Source organism: Lutra lutra, chromosome 8 (genome assembly GCF_902655055.1).
Source record: "Lutra lutra chromosome 8, mLutLut1.2, whole genome shotgun sequence".
NCBI lineage: Eukaryota > Metazoa > Chordata > Mammalia > Carnivora > Mustelidae > Lutra > Lutra lutra.
The window spans coordinates 80300822-80320953 of record NC_062285.1 but is presented as its reverse complement, the minus strand read 5'-3'; the positions used below and the strand labels follow the sequence as shown (position 1 = coordinate 80320953).

The 20132-nt window shown below is 38.0% G+C and overlaps 1 protein-coding gene across 6 annotated transcripts in view; it reads left to right on the top strand.

The window, feature by feature from the left end:
- Positions 1–20132, top strand: part of DENND5B (DENN domain containing 5B) — a 203166-nt gene that overhangs the window by 110113 nt on the left and 72921 nt on the right. For all 6 annotated transcript variants that reach the window (XM_047740602.1, XM_047740601.1, XM_047740603.1 and 3 more), the window contains 2 exons: positions 12646–12833; positions 19578–20114. In XM_047740602.1, the coding sequence (XP_047596558.1) occupies positions 12646–12833; positions 19578–20114 (725 nt within the window). The remainder of the gene's footprint in view (positions 1–12645; positions 12834–19577; positions 20115–20132) is intronic.

The following is a 20132-nucleotide window of genomic DNA, read 5'->3' as shown; positions in this document are numbered from 1 at the left end:
ATAAGATTTTCTTTTTGCCTTTGATGACCTATATTTTGACTGCAATTTATCTAGATGAGCGTTTTTTTATTTGTTCTTCTTGTGATTCATTGTGAAATCTAAGGTTAATGCATTTCAATAGTTTTGGGGAAAATTTCAACCATCTTTCTAAATATTGCTTCCAGGGACGCCTGGGTGGCTCAGTTGGTTGGACGACTACCTTCGGCTCAGGTCATGATCCTGGAGTCCCAGGATCGAGTCCCGCATCAGGCTCCCGGCTCCGCGGGGAGTCCGCTTCTCTCTCTGACCTTCTCCTCGCTCATGCTCTCTCTCACTGTCTCTCTCTCAAATAAATAAATAAAATCTTAAAAAATAAATAAAAAATAAATAAAAATAAATAAATAAATATTGCTTCCATCCACCTTTTTTCTATTTTTCCTCCTGATACTTTAATTAAACCTGTTAATCTGTTTCACTCCATTTTCCATATCTCTCAACCTCTCTTTTTGTCTTTTTGATGCATTCTGGGTGTTTCTCCATATCTGTTTCCCAGCTTACTAATTCTCTTTTTACCTGTGTTTAGTCTGTAGTTAATCCTTTGACATTTTACTTTCAGTGGCCCTAAAACAGTTTTACTCAATTCTTTCTTTAATTTCCATAAACATATTAAACATATGTTTTTCATATTATTTATCAGATAAATTCAGTATCTGATAGGTTAGAGATTGAGGGTTTCTTCCTCTAGGAATGATTTATATTTTCTTTCACCAAGCATCTGAGTTCACTGGCAGCACAGGTCTACTTTATTAGTATTTTTTTAAGTAGGCTTCACACCCAGCATGGAGCCTAACTTCATTTTTTTAAATATAAATTTAATTAATTAACATGTAGTGTATTGTCAGTTTCATAGGTAGAATTCAGTGACTTATCAGTCTTATATAATACCCAGTGCTCATTACATCACCCAGTTACCCCATACCCTGACCCCCAACCCTCCAGCAAAATTCTCACCTTTGTGTTTCTTTGGGCCATACAGATAGCATGAGTTTGGGCCCTAAACTTACCCAAAAGCTGGATAGTAGATAGGAATTCTTAAGAGGCTTTCCCCCACCTCCTTCCAGAGTTAGGGGTAGACCAGACAACTTTCCTGGCAGTACATTGTTTTTTTTTATTATTCCTGTTTTGTTTTTCCTTTCTTGATCCCTTCTCCTTGAGGTTTCTCCCATGTAGGTCCTAGTAGCCTTATGCAAGAGGATATACTCTCTGAATCCCAGTCCTTCTTGGACTTTGTTTTTAACATCCATAGAAATAAAACAGAAGGTGTAGGCGTACCTGGGATCAGCACATGCCTCAAAGACCCCTAGATACTTCAGCTTTACCATACTGGACTCTTGTTCCCATTTTTTTTTCCTGGCCTCTAATGACTTCTTCCCTTACTTTTTGCAAATCCATTCATTCATGAGTTTGGTGTTTTGAAATTATTTTATTTAGCATTTTTTAGTTTAGACTAGGCTCTAGTTTTTAGTTCTAGTCCATCATACTGCCATTAATACTGCCATAATAGAAATACTTGAAAAAGATCACTGAACTAAAATTAAAATGAACAGATTGTTTGTGTCAACTATTACAGAATATAACAACTGCTAGGCATAATTTAACTATTAATAATATAAAATGGGAAAATAATCCATGTCTGTTTTCTCTTTTGCCAACAGTTACCCATTATATTTAATCTACTTTAAACAATTTAAGTACATAGTTATATACATAGATACTTTGTTTTTTCTCTTAACTTCTGTTGAAATAATAAGAGATACCACTTTAGTAATGGATATTAGAAAATTATATTCTTATGAATGAATAGAGAGGCATATTTTCGTGTTAAGTAATTCGCTTTAAAAATGCCTGATGTCAGTCCATTTCCAATGATTTTTGGAGGTTCTACAGAGTGTCATGGCTAACTTGTGATTAATGTACTTTTTGTACTTTTTGCTCTTAAAATTGTGAATTAAATAAGAATTTTTAGGGGCACCTGAGTGGATCAGTCAGTTAAGTGTCTGCCTTCAGCTCAGGTCATGATCTCAGGGTCCTGGGATCAAGCCCCACTTCGGGCTCCCCACTCAGTGGGGAATTGGCTTGAGATTCTTTCCTTCTCCCACTGCCCCTCCCCTACCATCCTCCCTCCCTCCCTCCCTCTCCCAAATAAATAAATAAATAAAATCTTTTTTTAAAAAGAATTTTAATAAAAAGCAATTCTCAATAAATACTTCATTCATTACCTATATTTGAGAACCCTATTTGAATTTGAAACACATGTATATTTTTTAAAGTCATCTAACATCAAATAAAACATCCTTTTTAAGTTAAATTCAAATTATTTATTCTCATAAATTATCCATTTTTTGTGGATTCTTTTGCCCACAAATTATTTTCATACAGCTTAGGGTTTAACAAGTTGTTAAAGATTTACGTATTTATTTGAGAGCGAGAGGGAAAGTGGAGTGGGAGGGAGGGGCAGAGTTAGAGAGAGACTCTCAAGCCACCTCCCCACTTAGCATGGAGCCCCACATGGGACTTAATCCCAGGACCCTGTGATCATGACCTGAGCCAAAATCAAGAGTCAGGATGCTTAACTGACTGAGTCACCGAGGGGCTGACCCCTAGTTAAGCAAGTTTTTAAAAAATTATGTTTAAAGAAGTACATACCGGGGTACCTGGGTGGCTTAGTTGGTTGAGCATCCGACTTTTAATTTCAGCTCATGTCGTGATCTCAGGGTAATGAGATAGAGCCCCAAGTTGGGCTCTGTGCTCAGCGGGGAGTCTGCTTGAGATTTTCTCTCTCCCTTTCCCTCTGCCCAACCCCCAATGCACGCTCGCTGGTTCTCTATAAAATAAATAAATCAATCTTTTAAAAAAGAAATACATACCATTCACCATCTTAATTATTCCTTAGTGAACAGTTCAGTAGGATTAAGTATATTCACATTATTTTGCAGTCAGTCTCTAGAATTTTTCATCTTGTAACACTGGAAGTCTCTACCTATTGGACACTACCCCATGTCCCCCTCCTTCCAGGCCCTAGCAACCACCATTCTACTTTCTGTTTCTATGATTGACTGCTTTAGATACCTCATATAAGTAGATCACACAAGATTTGTCTTTTTGTGACTGGCTTATCATTTCACGCAACATAGGTGAACCTCAGTGAACCAACATGGTTCATCCATGTTGTACCATGTGTCAGAATTTCCTTCCTTTTTAGGGTTAATATTCCAGTGTGTATATACTGCATTTTGTTTATCCATTCATCCAGTGATGGACACTTGAGTTGCTTTAACCTCTTAGCTACTGTGAGTAACGCTACTAAAAACATGGATATGCAAATATCTTTTCAAATCTCTTCTTTCAGTTCTTTTGGGCATATACCCAGAAATGGAATTTTAGCAAATTCTTAATACCTATTTGCTGCCAAAAACACTCTGGTTTTCTCTGTTAATAATATAGATGTGCTTTTAATCACTCCATTATATACCATTATATAACTAGCCATAACTGTATTAATCAGATCCCCCTTATTAGGTGTTTGGGATATTACAAATAGTTTACTGTTATAAATGACACTTTTGTACGTAACATATCATGTACTTATGTTTTTGTATACTTAGATGATGAATTCCTAGAATTGTAATTGCTGGGTCAAAAATTCTGTATATTTTTAAGCTTTTGATAGATACTGCCAAATAGAAACCTCTAGCAACTTATGAAAACACTTTTTTCTCCACACCTTTGCTGTGATTTTCTTTTTTTTTTTTTTAAAGATTTTATTTATTTATTTGACAGAGAGAGATCACAAGTAGACGGAGAGGAAGGCAGAGAGAGAGAGAGAGAGGGAAGCAGGCTTCTTGCTGAGCAGAGAGCCCGATGTGGGACTCGATCCCAGGACCCTGAGATCATGACCTGAGCCGAAGGCAGCGGCCCAACCCACTGAGCCACCCAGGCGCCCCTGTGATTTTCTTTTTAAATCTTTATGAACATGATAAGCAAAATGTGGCTCATTATGCTTGGGATTTTTTTTTTTTTTAAGATTTTATTTATTTGACAGAGAGAAATCACAAGTAAGCAGAGAGGCAGGCAGAGAGAGAGGAGGAAGCAGGCTCCCTGCTGAGCAGAAAGCCCCATGCGGGGCTCGAACCCAGGACCTGGGATCATGACCTGAGCCGAAGGCAGCGGCTTAACCCACTGAGCCACCCAGGTGCCCCATATGCTTGGGATTTTTGAGGTTGAATTTTTTTTATGTTGATTTGGATTTGTATTCTGTCTGTTGTGATGTCTTTGTGAGCTTTATGTAATTTTTGTTGCTGTTACAGTAGTTTATTAAGAAAACAGGTCAGTGTGGGGACGAGAGGACAAGCAAGTACATTTAGGTTGGCTCAAGTGAAGTGTACTACAGCTTCTTCACATCATTGCCATACTTGCTGAGATCAGAGGTCAAGTTCTCTGCCATTAGAAAACTGGTTAAAGAAGAAAGAAAGAAAGAAAACTGGTAATCCTAGCTCTTGCTTTGGGAGCTTCCACAGGCTGTGCCCTTCATTTTCAAGTGCTGTAGGACGTTGTTGGCAATATCTGAGATGAATTTCTGGGGCCAGAGAGATGAACCGAATGATGCATGCACTGGAGGATTCAAAGCCAGCATCAGGGGGTGACCGGTCACAGTACCCAGGATTGTAGGTGTGTAATCTAGCCGTGTCATGATGTTCATCAGAGGTATGCTGGCCACCACCAGCCTCACACCTCCATCTGCAGCACCTTGCAGTATGCAAATCCCACTCGACATGGCCTCCTCCTCCTCGGATACTGAGCTGCTGGCCAACACTGGAGCTGCCTTATGCCACTGCTGGTCCTGTACCCCTTACCTCAGGTGTAGCTGCAGGGCCATCAGCTGTCCTGGTGGGGCTGACCTTATTCTCCACAATGATGCTGGTGAGACAGGGCCTGAGATGGTGGAGGCAGAGCCCTCCCAGGGTCTGCATACAAGCCACTGCTAGGCAAATTTTTAACAGTATATTCTGTATAATGTGGTAAAGCATAATTTTTTTAATGTCTAAATAGTTTTATTTTTAATGCCTTAGATATTAACATAGTAATTTCTTAACACACACTTAGTGACCACTTACTATGTATAAGCTGATATTTTAAATAGTTACTATATTTATTAATAATAATAGTATTGTGGTATTATAATATTAATAATATATTAATATTGATATTATTGAAAATATAATATATAAGATATAAAATATTTAAAATGTTAAGTATTTTAAATACATTATATATTATATAGATGTATTTGTATATATTAGATATTAAATATTTATATTAAATAAAATATTAACTATTTTAAAGATTTAAGATATAAAAATATAAAATATTAATATTATTACTATTAAAAATACAGTCATTGCTCTCTGGCAGATGATGGTACAGTGAGGAAAAAGTGGAACTCAGCCAAGTCCTGAAATGGGAAGGGACTTTCTAGACAGAGAAAAAGTATATACAAAGGCATAGAAACCTGTGAAAACATGTTAGATTCAGTGAATTAATTACAGGCAAATGATTTGACTGTGTATAGGGTGGTGGTAAGAAATGAGGCAGGAAAGGACCAAGTCAGGAGGAGCCTCATATGCCATGCTGAGGCATGTCTTAAATATGAAAATAATGTCTTTCACACATTCTTCACTTTGCATATCAAACAAAAATAATTTTCCTTAAATTTTTCAAAACATACTTAAAGAAGAAAGCTCTTTTATTTTTTGATTCGGCTAAAAAGAATTGTCTTGTTTCTGCTAAAAAATTGCATTATAAAAAAGGATGTGGCATTTCAACGAGTCTTGAAGAGAACACAGAACTGGCAAAAGTAGACGTAGAATACCCAAGCAAGTGCCTGGTCCAGAACTGATCCTTAGTCGCTAGGCAAAGGGAAACAAATCTCTGAGGTACAACTGAGCTGTGGCTGGTGAGTGGGCACACAGGATCTGTCAGAACACCACTGTCAGTGTGAGATCTGAGTGTACAATATCCATGTTAGGGGGGGCCATGAGACGGTGACCACTGGCCCAGTCACTGAGGCTGCTCTCACTGGGCATATGGCTGGGGAAGTGTACCTACCAGATGTCTTCATACAACCACACCACTGATCAATCATACAGCAGGAGTATGAACAAATAAAACACTGCTGTTGTGCACTGGAACTGAGAAGAGAAACTCCTTCTTCCGGCAGTGTCTCTGCATTGCCTTCTCCTGGCAGAGCTTAGCATTGTGCTCACTGTAAAAAGAAAATGCTTAGTTTAGTCCATTATCATAGACCAGTGCTGAGTGAATTTGGAGCTGAGGGGTGATAAATATGTAACTGGCCCAGGATCAGACTGCATATAGTCTTGAGCCTTTTACCTCTGTCTGACTTACAATTGAGAAAGAAATATTAAAGTAGCCCCTGATACCCAGGAACTGATCTAGTTCTCAAGCTAGGGCTCACTGTTACTGCATATTGATCTGATGCTCACAACTGAGCCATGTTGTTCTGTAGAGTATAAATAGTCCAACAGGAACATCCAGTTCAAGCAACATCACTGTGCACCTCACGGAATACCAGACATCTTCTTCTCTCACTGAATACAAACTGCTGCTTCACTTCCTTACCAAATACAGTTCTAACCCCATATTAATCTGCCTTCCTTGTAGATCAGATTTATTGAGATACCCTATCATAGAATTGCCTTGATTTGTGACAGTATCTAATCCAAAGCAAGTCTCTACTTCCTTATACCCTCCCTAAAATTATCCAAACCCAGCCCAGATGCTGTAATAGGTTATCTCTAAACCCTCTTATGAAGACACTCCACAGATCCCCAAGGTGTGTGTGCTCCCTGTCCATAAGGAGTAGTAAACCCACCTTGTTCAAACACAGGTGTGTTCCTGGGGCTTTTGACTGAAGAGCATTGTTAGAATAAATGATTTCTATTTCTTAACCAAATGGATCTTCTCATTCCTCCTTTTCCTTAAAAATGTTATTTTTTTTTAATGTGTTTACTTAGGGAGAGAGAGTATGTGTGCTTGTACATGTGTGAGCAGGGAAAGGGTTTGGGACTGCGGGCAAAGGGAGAAAATCTTTCAAGAAAATCTTTTCAAGAAAAATCTTTCTCTCTGCTGAGCGAGGAGTCCATGACCCATGAGATCAAACCAAGAATCGGACCTTAACCAATGGAGCCACCCAGGCACCTGTTAAAAACATTATTCTTGGGGCACCTGAGTGGCTTGCAGTCAGTTAAACATCTGCCTTCAGCTCAGGTCATGATCTCAGTGTCCTGGGATTAAATCCCACATGGGTCTTCCTACTCTGCTCAGCGAGGAGTCAGCTTCTCTGCCTCTGCCCCTGATTCATTCTCTCTCACTCAAATAAATAAATAATTTTTTAAAAAATTATTCCGGGGGCATCTGTGTGGCTCAGTGGATTAAAGCCTATGCTTTCAGCTCAGGTCATGATCTCAGGGTCCTGGTATCGAGCCCCGCATCAGGCTCTCTGCTCCGTGGGGAGCCTGCTTCCCTCTCTGCCTACTTGTGATCTCTGTCTGTCAAATAAATGAATAAAATCTTTTTTAAAAAAATTATTCTGTTGGTTAAACTGCTGCCATTGGCTCAGGTCATGATCTCAGCCCCCCTCAGGCTCCCTGCTCAGTGGGGAGCCTTCTTCTCCCTCTCACCACTCCACCGCCCCTTGTGCATTCGAGGTGAACTCTCTCTCTCTCTCTCTCTCAAATAAATAGGTAAAAATCTTCAAACAAAGAAACAAACATTATTCTTAAGTAAGTTATTCATAAGCTAGAAATGTGTAAGGGATTGGAGGAAGAATATCCTCCTACATTAAATTACTTAAAGACAGGGATGCCTGGGTGGCTCAGTCGGTTGGGCCGCTGCCTTCGGCTCAGGTCATGGTCCCCGGGTCCTGGGATCGAGTCCCACATCGGGCTCCTTGTCCAGCAGGGAGCCTGCTTCTCTCTCTGCCTCCGCCTGCCACTCTGTCTGCCTGTGCTCTCTCTGACAATAAATAAATTTTTTAAAAAATTACTTAAAGACATTTAAGCAGTTTTTTTCTCCCATTTAATGTTATGTAAAAACTGTAGTTCTTTTTTAAAACTTTGATTTTAGTGTTATTCTTTTTTTTTCCCCTAAAGAAACTAGTTAAATTAGAAACACTGACTTTTTTAAAGGAAGTGATTGTCTTAGAAAACTGATCTTTAACAATACCAAAAAAAACCCCTGATAATAGTTTATTTTTATAACTTTTTGCAACAATAAAACTCTGTAGAACCCACAATAAAACTAAAGGAACTTTTATTTATTTATTTATTTTTAACTTATTTTTTTTTTAAAGATTTTATTTATTTATTTGACAGACAGAGATCACAAGTAGGCAGAGAGGCAGGCAGAGAGGGGAGGAAGCAGGCTCCCTGCGGAGCAGAGAGTCTGATGCGGGGCTCGATCCCAAGACCCTGAGACCATGACCTGAGCCGAAGGCAGAGGCTTTAACCCACTGAGCCACCCAGGCGCCCCTTATTTATTTATTTTTATTACATAATCTCTATACCCAACGTGAGTCTCAAACTCACTATCCCAAGATGAAGATTTGTTATACCCTTCTGACTAAGCCAGACAGGCACCCTGACTAATAGCAGTTTTTAAAGTTAGCAAATAAATACCAGAACAATCAAGTTATTTTTCTATTAGCCCATCTACATAGAACATACTGTACATTTTGAATACAGTCAAATTGTAAAATATGTCAATGAGGTGACTGAAGTTAATTTTTCTTACCCTTAATTTTTCTTTTTCTTTTCCTTCTTCCTTTTTTTCCCCCTTTCTCTTAATTTTTCAATGAGCTCTGCTTTCCTCAGACTTCAGGAGTGACATTGGGAATACATCTTCCTGGTAGAGCAACAATGTGCTTTATTTTTTTTTTTAAGATTTTATTTATTTATTTGACAGACAGAGATTACAAGTAGGGCGTCTGTCAAATAAATAAATAAAATCTTTTAAAAAAAAATCTGATAATTGTTTCTAGGGATCAGTAGTTCTGATCCCTACATGGTCTACTTAAACAGTTAGAATGAGTCACTTGGTAAAAGTTCTCTGTGTAATGAACAGTATCCATGGCTTAGTAAATGGATATTTGAATTCTTTTTTTTTTTTTTTTTTTTTATTTATTTATTTGACAGACAAAGATCACAAGTAGGCAGAGAGGCAGGCAGAGAGAGAGAGAGGAGGAAGCAGGCTTCCTGCAGAGCATAGAGCCTGATGTGGGGCTCGATCCCAGGACCCTGAGATCATGACCTGAGCCGACAGCAGAGGCTTTAACCCACTGAGCCACCCAGATGCCCCTTGAATTTTCTTTATAAGTGGGCATGCAGATAATTAACTGAATTATATGAACATCCAAGAAATACCATTTTTGAGTACACAGTTTCTTGTCTGAGTAATTACCATTTTCTCCTACTGAAAAATTAGTTCTTTAGTCTCTTGTGGGTAACATCTAATCTATTGTCTATTTAAGTTGTGGCTATCCAGCAAAATTATGTAGTCTGATCCCACTAATTCATTTATTTGTTTATAAAGTATTTTTACAGGGTTGCCTAAGTGGCTCATTTGGTTAAGTGTCTGCCTTCAGCTCAGGTCATGATCTCAGGGTCGTGGGATCCAGCCCCATGTCGGGCTCCAGTTCTGCACTCAGCAAGGAGCCTGCTTCCCCTCTCCCTTTGACACTCTCCCCAGTTTGCCCCTCCAAATAAATAAAATCTTAAAAAAAATACATTTTTTGAACATATGTTATATGGCACCTTATACTGGGATAAGGTGCCAAAGTTACAAAAATAAAAAAGACTCCAATCCTTGGTTGAAATGGGTGACCAACAAAAGAGAATCTTAAAGACGGTTCCGTGAATTTGGCCTTTTCATAGTTTATCTGCATGCCTTCTTACCCCTTATTTTTTTGTGTTTTGTTAGGACTTTTACAAGAAGAGGAGAAAATTAAAACATTTGATAGCACATTAAATTTGGGCAGTAGGTGCTCTTGGCAGTAGGTGCTCTCAGTCGGTTAAGCATCCAACTCTTGATTGCAGCTTAGGTCATGATCTCAGGGTTGTGAGATCGAACCCCCCACGTCAGTCTGCATGCTCAGTGTGGAGTCTGCTTGAGATTCTCTGTCTCCCTCTACCCCTTCCCCTGTGCATGTGCTTGCGCACTCACGCTTGCTCTAAAAAAAGAAATTTAGGGGCAGGGGGATGGTCAGTAAGTTTTGATCAGCTGATCAGCACTGCAATAAACTGGCCCCTGTGCTTTATGGGCAGAACAGGATAAAATGGGTACCACTCTGTCCTTACTGAGCCCACGGTGGAGAAAAAAGCCCACAGGGCAAGTGCCATTATAGAGTCCTGTCATAGTTCAGAGCTACAGTCAGTAGGGACATTCAACAGATTCAGGGGTTTCAGGTCAGCTGTGCACCCATACCCGTGTGATGAAGACCCCCATCTCCTATGGCTCAGACATCTGCCTGTTGACTAGCAAAGTGGTAGGTAGCTGATTATCTGATCTTCTTTGACTACCCCATCTCCACTGAGTACCAGCAGTCTCAGCCCAGCTCCTCTGGACCTCAACTGGTGTGTGTGTGTGTGTGTGTGTGTGTGTGTGTTCATGTGAGTCCTTTGGTGTGTGTGTGTGTGCGCACACGCGTGTGAGTCCATGTCCCCTCCCCACCTGAGGTAATTTGCTCAGCTCTTCATGTTCCTATGTCAGGTCACCTGGTATTTGTGTTTTGAAAGTATTCCTATAGACAGGTTTCACTTTTAAGAATTTTTTAAGTAATCTCTACACCCAACATGGGACTCAAATCTAGAACTCCAGGATCGAGAGTCACATGCTCTACCCGCTGAGCCAGCCAGGTACCCCATAAAATTTAAGTCTTCATAGTGAATCACATGAGGAGACTTCTAAAGTATACTTGGTATGGATAGCTGATGATTCATTACCAAAATCCTACTTTAAACTACTAAAGGTAGTTGTCTACAAAGTATAAAACAACACGAGAAAGATTTTTAAGCAGAAAACATCCTGTTTATGTTTGGTCAGGTGTTCTTTGGGTTGATACGAACCAAATAGCATCTGATCATTTTTTTTAAAACCTTTTTTAAAAGACTTCCCCAAAATCTTACTGCCCCAGATTTTACTGTTTTTGTGCATAGTGAATTCTGTGAGAGCAAAATTACAAGTCCATAATATCCTTTCTTTTCAATTTTTAAATCCAAAAAATTGCAGAAAATCAAAGATTCTTTTTGTAACTCATTTATTGAAAAAGCAGACGTGAACCAGAGTGACCCTATTTAAATTTTTTATCTGTCCTATTGGGACACTCTAAGTTTGCTGCAGAAATATTAATGTGTATGTATATGTATTAATATTAATGTATATGCACAGTATTACCTTTTTTTTAAAGATCTTATTTATTTATTTACTTGTTTATTTATTTGAGGGAGAGGGTGAGAAAGAGCATGAGCGGGGGAAGGAGCAGGAGAGGGAGAAGCAGACTGTCTGTGAGGAGCGAGCCCTACTTGAGGCTCAGGGCTTGATCCTGGAACTTCAGGATCATGACCTGAGTTGAAGCAGATGCATGCTTAACTGAGAGAGCCACCGGGCACCTCACAATACTACCTTTATAAAAAAAATAATGAATTCTAAACACATCTGTCTCTAAAGGCTTAAATAAGGATTATAGACAATGGACGTATAAAGCACCCCCATGGCAGAGTAGTTTAAGAGGGTCACCTCTTGTTTGTAACTGTGTGAGGTAATGGATGTTAACCAAACTTACTGTGGTAATCATTTCACAGTATATACATATATTATTGTGTCATACACCTAAAACTAATACAGTGTTATATGTCAATTATATCTCAATAAAATCGGGAGGGCACTTTAATATTATGAGCAGTTTGTAGTTTTGATTAATTCATGTGAAGAAAACACAAGCAAAAATCAACCTTTAATTTTCAGGTAACTTTCACTTTGTTTCTAGATTTGATAGTTATGTAGTTGGGGTTAAATATAGGAAGGATGATTATGAATGTATGTATCTTGATTTCTTATACCCACAAAATGAAGGCTAAGATAAATACAATCAGGATAACCATAGACCATAACCTTGATCATATATACAAGAAAAAAAGAGCCTCTGAATTGGGGATTATATTGATATGCATGTATACAAAAAGTGATCAGTAGCAGTATCCTGGTACATTTTCAATGGGAGACATACCAAGAGCGGTTTTATTAGTTCTTCTTTCCTCCACATTGTAAGGGAATATAAACTTACATACTGGTGATTTCAGAAGCAAGAATAAGATAATGTTTCCCACCTACTCATACCCCCTTAGTACCATTCAAGTGAAACTGTTGAACTCTAATTGTGTTGGGAAAGAATTGACCTATTTTCTGCATGATCACAAAGAAACATTTTATTTATTATAATAAGATTTTTTTCTGAAAATTAGTATTTTCAAGCTTAATGCAGTGATTATGTTTTTATTTGGAATCTTCCCCTCCTTTTTTCCTTGTTCTGTACAGATTATCAACGCTTGATGACTGTGGCGGAAGGCATCACCACACTTTTGTTCCCATTTCAGTGGCAGCATGTTTATGTGCCCATCCTCCCTGCTTCTCTGCTACATTTTCTTGATGCTCCTGTCCCTTATCTGATGGGCCTTCAGTCAAAAGAAGGAACTGACCGTTCTAAACTAGAACTTCCTCAAGAGGTAAAACTTACAATGAGTGAAAAAGCATTTGCTATTTGTTGATTCAGGTCAAGGCCACTTTATTGTTAGACAGCATTGTCTTTGTCTAAACTGTGTCTCTGACCGTCCTGAATCTTGGAAGTAGAGCTAGGGTAGAGCCTGAGCCATAGAGCACAAATCCTGACGTCTGAGGGTTACCATGACTAGTTATTAATTCAGCATGGTTCAAACAGGACAGTAGCAAATGTTCACAGCTATAAATTTGTGAAGATGGAACAAAAGTAACATGATCTAGTTGCTTCATTATTCTAATAACATTTAATTTCTTTTCCCCATTCATGTTATAAATTCCCTTTTAAACAATATAGCCCAGGTTTTCACATGATTAAATTCTTTAAAGTCATTGTATTAATTGAGATGAATTTGATTCTTGACTTCCATCAAAGAAAAGTAACATCTCTCAGTAAGCTGTGGATAATGAAGATATCAAATACTTCTGCATTTTTTGTTTTCAGACCTCAAGCTAGTTACCAACTTTTTCTAAATGTCAGCTTGACTAGGTGATTGAGATAAAAATTCTAACCTCTAGCTTTAAGACCTCCTTAAGGTTACTATGCTTTCTGTGGGTTGTATTTTCAGATGTTGTTTAAGAAGAATATAGGAATTCTTGGAAACATTTTGAATCTTGTTTTTGACTGTCCTTAATGGTACTCAGAATTGGAATGTAAAACCTTTGAAATGTAGTATTGGGGCACCTGGGTGGCTTAGTTGGTTAAGCATCTGCCTTCCGCTCAGGTCACGATCCCAGGGTGTCAGGCTTCTTGTTCAGCGGGATGCCTGCTTCTCTCTCTCCCTCTGCCTGCTACTCCCCCCGTTTGTGCTCTCTGTCAAATAAATAAATAAAATGTTTTAAAAAATAATAAATACGATGAGAGTGGCATGACCCTATTACAAAACATTAAATAGTTAACTACTTTATATTATTAGCTCTTTAATTAGCACCTTTCTTAATAAAATCTTTCATGCTGTGCTTTGCTTTTATTTGTTCTTATTTCCCGTAGAAGTTCTCATTTTAAAATAACACACTAAGCCACAGCCATTATACCTGACAATGATTCCTGTAATCATTCATTGCTTACTTTATTCCAGTGAATGTTTCCCTACCAAAATTAACATTTTTGTTCAGGGGAAAATAGCTTGATTCAGATCATATAAAATACATATGTAGTCTGTCTTGTTCTTTTTGAGCTTATGCATGTTCTCTGCTTTTGCCTCCCCATTATATCTCTTTTTCTCTGTTACCTGAACTCTCTTGTTTTCTCTTTAATCTAAGTATCTTGTTGGTTCAAAGAAGTAATCCTTTAGGGGCGCCTTGGGTGGCTCAGTGGGTTAAAGCCTCTGCCTTCGGCTCAGGTCATGATCTCAGGGTCCTGGGATCGAGCCCCACATTGGGCTCTCTGCTCTTCGGGGAGCCTGCTTCCTCCTCTCTCTCTGCCTACCTCTTTGTCTGCCTGTGATCTCTATCTGTTAAATAAATAAATAAAATCTTAAAAAAAAAAAAAGAAGTAATCCTTTAAATTTTCAAGGAAAAAGAAATAAAATAGCTATATCTATATATATATAGATAGATTTTTTTTTTAGCTATATCTATTTTAAATGCAATTTAAGTTTAAGGACTTAAATAGTGATGTATTTTAGATTGAGTTGAGTATCTGGTCTATTTATATATTAACCAAATGACATTTTTATAAGATAATATGTTTAGGTGTGCAAATATTCTTTCCATTTTCATAGGAGTTCTTTTTTTTTTTTTTTAAGATTTTTTATTTATTTATTTGACAGACAGAGATCACAAGTAGGCAGAGAGATAGGCAGAGAGAGAGGAGGAAGCAGGTCCCCGCCGAGCAGAGAGCCCGATGCGGGGCTTGATGCGGGGCTCGATCCCAGGACACTGGGATCATGACCTGAGCCAAAGGCAGAGGCTTTAACCCACTGAGCCACCCAGGCGCCCCTCATATGAGTTCTAATTGTTGAGAGTTTTTAAATGCCCGCTTGATATTTTTGTAGTTGGGAAATCTTTTTCTCTCCATATCTGCATGTATTCTCTGACTTTCTAAAGATAAACTTAAAAATTCTGAATGCTCTTATAGCAATGTCTGTGATTTTCTAATTTTTTACTCATTAAATCACACTCTTTAATAAATGTACATGCCCATCTATTCGGAAAGTAGAATAACAGGAAATAACCTGGGTCAGCTGTGAAAAAGCAGTGCTTCTGTATATATGTTAGTACATCATTATTTTAGAAGGAAATGCTAACAGCTGACTCTCTGAATAGATGAGCATGTACATTTATTGAAGTGTTGGTTTAATGAGTAAAAAATTAGAAAATCACAGACATTGCTGCAAGAGCATTCAGAATTTTTAAGTTTGCTTATCTTTAGAATGTACACATACCACTTTGTGCTTGTAACATTTTACAATGAGATGAAGTAATCTACTTCACATAATTTTGGAGAAGAAGGAAGTATAAAAATAGCCATTTAAAAAAGTGATTTAAGGGACACCTGGGTGGCTCAGTTGGTTAAGCCGCTGCCTTCGGCTCAGGTCATGATCCCAGCGTCCTGGGATCGAGTCCCACATCGGGCTCCTTGTTCTGTGGGGAGCCTGCTTCTCCCTCTGCCTCTGCCTGCCACTCTGTCTGCCTGTGCTCGCTCTCTCTCTCTCTCTCTGACAAATGAATAAATAAAATCTTTAAAAAAAAAAAAAGTGATTTAAATATACTCACTCATAATATTCACCTCCTCTCTCCTTTCCCTGAAAACTGTAAAATAAAATAATAAGTAAAAATAGTGACAGGCCAAAAAAAAAAAAATAGTGACAGGGTTTCTTAGAAAAGTTATGAAAATGATAAGTTTACAAAATGATTATTTTAAGAAGGCATGATTTTAGTTGCTAGATAACTAAGTACATAGACTTATAATTAACCAACCACTTACTTTCCCCATAGTTCTAAAATGATAGGCACAGGTAGTCATTTTTTATATTGTTTTTTGGGGGGTTGGGGTGGGGAGAGTGATGGTAAAAGATATAGTACTGTGGATGAATTGAGGAGAACTGTACCTCACTTTCTCCAATTCTTATCTTTATAGTAAATCATGGGCAAAAAAATAAAAAAAACTAGGGGCGCCTGAGTGGCTCAGTGGGTTAAAGACTCTGCCTTCAGCTCAGGTCATGATCCCAGGGTCGTGGGGTCAAGGCCTGCATCAGGCTGTCTGCTTAGCGGGGAGTCTGCTTCCTCCTCTCTCTCTCTCTCTCTCTCTCTGCCTGCCTCTCTGCTTACTTGTGATCTGTGTCTGTCAAATAAATAAATAAAACCTTTAAAAAAACTCAAAAAACTAAATTAGAATGCTTTTCCACTTTTCTTTTTGTTGTATCTTACCCTGAGATTTTAGAGGACTATTTTATTTTATTTTATTTTATTTTATTTTATTTTATTGGAGAAGCATTCTTTATTTTTTAAATTATTTTTTATTAATATATAATGTATTATTTGCCCTAGGGGTACAGGTCTGTGAATCATCAGGTTTACACATTTCACAGCACTCACTCTATCACATACCCTCCCCAATGTCCATAACCCAGCCACCCTGGCCCTACCATCCCAACCCCCCAACAACCCTCAGTTTGTTTTGTGAGAATAAGAGTCTTTTATGTCTGTGGGAATATTTTGCATATTCTCTTCCGCCTTACCCTTTGCCAGTTTAACTTCAGCCATTGAAAAACTGTATCCCTTACTAAGCATGGAAAGAGCTGCCCTGGCCTCACATGCCTGGATACCTCCTCCTCCTGTGTACATTTTTGGGGTACCACAAAATGACCATCTCCTTGAGCCTTACTTATTCATTCACCATACAGTTGTCTCATACTACCAGTGTAGGAGACATTAAATAAGATAAAATTTCTGCTTTCCAAAATAAGTCATTTATAAATATTAATAACAGATTAAAAGAGAAAATAAGAGGAATGAACTAAATATATATGCAGAGGAAATCAGAATGCCTTTAGGGTAGGGACATAGGAAAGCCTCAATGCAGAAGAAATGATTGAACTTCAAGTCTTTGTCGCTTTTCCATTAAGGAAATGTTTTTCTTTTCTTTTCTTTTTTTTTAAAGATTTTTTTTTTTAATTTGACAGAGGGAGAATACAAAAGGGGGGAGCAGAGGCAGAGGGAGAAGACGGCTTCCCCACTGAGCAAGAAGCCTGATGTGGGGCTCGATCTCAGGACCCTGAGCCAAAGGCAGCCACTTAACCATCTGAGCCACCCATGCGCCCATGTTTTCCATTTTTAACTAGAAGTGATAACTTATCATGAATGTGTGAGCAGCATCGATCAGTTAAGATACAGAAATAGTCCTAAAACAATGTGAAACTGACAGTCAAGTATATTTTTTATTGTGTATATAAAATTTCTTGAGCTCTTCTGATAATAATTTTTTGGTTTAATGGTATTAAAATTTAAAAAGTGACTTATCCGAATGCCCGATTGTATGGACTTCTTTGTTTTAGGAAAAAAGGCTTTTTGGGTTTTCTTCATTAAGTCTTCATAACACAAGTTAACCCTGTTTTCATTTTGTGATAATAAAGGCCCCAACAGGCCCATCTACGCAGTCATGGGGAGGTATCAGAGACTCATGGGAACATTGAAGCCAGGTCAGTAGTGTGGTGCTGGAACATCCACCTTGCTCTACTCTTTCAGCTCAGCAGTAATTGTATGAGCATAACATGCTTTAAAATTTCCCAGATGTAGTGTTTTTTCATAGAAGAAGGATAGAAAAGGATAGCAGGAAGGCATTAATGAAGGTGACAGTACAAAATGTAAGTGGTGGGAGGTTGGTTGGCTAACATTTAGATTAGCAAGTTGGTGAATTTTTTTCTTCCATTTTTAAAGATACTGAATCATCCATTTGAATTGTAGTGACCTACTTTCTCCCCTAAGCCTTTCAACACATCCTGCTTTCTAGAGACTAGAGATACGTATATAAAGATATGGATTTAAAGAAAGCTATAGGCAGCAGTACTGTCTTCAGAAAGATTTGACTTCATCTTTTATTTTATTTAGAGGAAACTACTGCTCTTGGAGATGAAGAAAATGGGAGAAAAAAATCTTTTAAGCCACCAGGCTGTTTGAGGGTGCTTACCTGGAACAGGTGTCAGGAAATCACCTAACTTCTTGGGCCTCAGTTTCTTCATCTGCAGAATTAAAGAGTTGGATTCAGAAATCACTTCAGACTTGAAAAGAAGCATTGTTGATTCTCTGTTTTTAGATGGGGGGAAATATGGAGTTTTGATTGAGCTAAATACAGAAATTTGTACTTTCTGTGCATTAGCATCTGACATAAAGAGCAGGGATCAAAAGAGAAAAATAAAAACCCAACAGTTTGCTCTCCTCTTTTCACCTTATGTTGCCACACAGGATCAAAGGGCAGTGTGAATTGTCTCCTGGCTGACCTGGGTGGCAGGGTTGTAGGAGAGAAGGGGAAACTCGAAGTGAAACTTCCTATTCTATTGGTTAACTTCCACCCTTTGCCCTGTGTCCAGCCACTAATGTATTCAGGATCAATTTTATGTGATGGGCTATACCTTTGGCTTCCCATCCTCTCACAGTCCATGAGCACAGTCTTCCTTTACACTGACAGCCTTGTTCTGATTAAGAGAGTATGAACAGGAAAAGTAAAGTGTTGTTTTGGAGTCTACTATAATCACATACCTGAGGAATAATGAGAATTTCATACATGTACTTGGCTCCTTGAATTGTCCATTAACTACTTAGAAAATATTTAAAAGTCTTTTTATTCTATATAAATTCACAATCTATAGTGTAAGCAAACTCAAAAAAATTTTCCTCTGATTTCTATTTTGTCTTTTTTTCAACTCAAAAATATCTCCAGAATCAACTCTTAATTATTCAAGGAGTAATCATTTGTAATTGTCTAAGCACTTATCTCTCTCACTCTCTGCCTCCTGCTGTTTGTCTAATAACTTCTGAAATGGTTTTGCTAAGAGGTTGAAGCTAATTTTGGATAGGGTGGAAATTTGTGGATATTCTGTGAATTGGATTGTTCTTTGCCAGTTTCATCCCATTTGAAGGGACTACAACTGCTAAAATTTAGCAATTATTGTTAATTCTAAATTAAAAATGGTGTCAGAGCAGTAGAATGGCATAGAAAGTTCCGACTGGATTCAGCCAGTGCTCATTTTACCCAGTGCCTTCTATTTCTAAGTTATTACAACTCTGTGCACCTTTACTCATTTAGGAATGCCAGAGAGATGTCCTATATTACAGAATCATGTCCAGATGATAACACATTGCTAAGAACCAGAGAAAATTATCCATTTTTATTAATTATGGTATGGAATACTCACATAGGGAAAAAATGGTAGAAAAAGAAATTTATTTTTAAAGAATAAAAATTCTTAACCTTCAGAAAGCTAACATAAAAGGCATTGTAAGGTCTTAAAAGTTCTTGTCATTAAAAAAAAATTGTAATTATGTGTGGTGGTGGATGTTAACTAGACTTACTGTGGTGATCATTTCATAATATATATTGAATCACATACCTGAAGCAAAATGTTATATATCAGTTATATCTCAATTTAAAAAAAGGTAACGTGCAATCTATGATTTTGTTTCTAATAGTTGGCAAGAATATTTTAGGATATAAAAATGTTATTTTAAAACCTTTGTATTACTTTTTCTTTCAGGCTAATTTGTGTTTTGTGGATATTGACAACCATTTTATTGAACTGCCTGAAGAATTTCCACAATTCCCCAATAAGATGGATTTTATCCAGGAACTCTCTGAAGTGCTTCTTCAATTTGGGATCCCTCCTGAGGGTAGCCTCCATTGCAGTGAGAGTGCCACAAAACTGAAGAATCTGGTTCTGAAGGACTTGGTTAATGACAAGAAGAATGGTAACGTCTCCACTAACAACATCAGCATGTATGAGTTACTGAAGGGCAATGAAACCATAGCCCGCCTCCAAGCTCTGGCCAAGCGGACCGGTGTGACTGTGGAAAAAATGGACCTCTCTGCCACACTGAGTGAAAAAGAAAAGGATTTAAAACTGCAGTGTGAAGAGGCAGAACTAAGGGACTACCAGCTCAACGTGCAGCTCCGTGAGGTCTTTGCTAACCGCTTTACACAGATGTTTGCAGATTATGAAGCGTTTGTGATTCAGACTGCCCAGGACATGGAATCCTGGCTGACCAACCGAGAACAAATGCAGAACTTTGACAAAGTAAAAAAAAAAAAACCA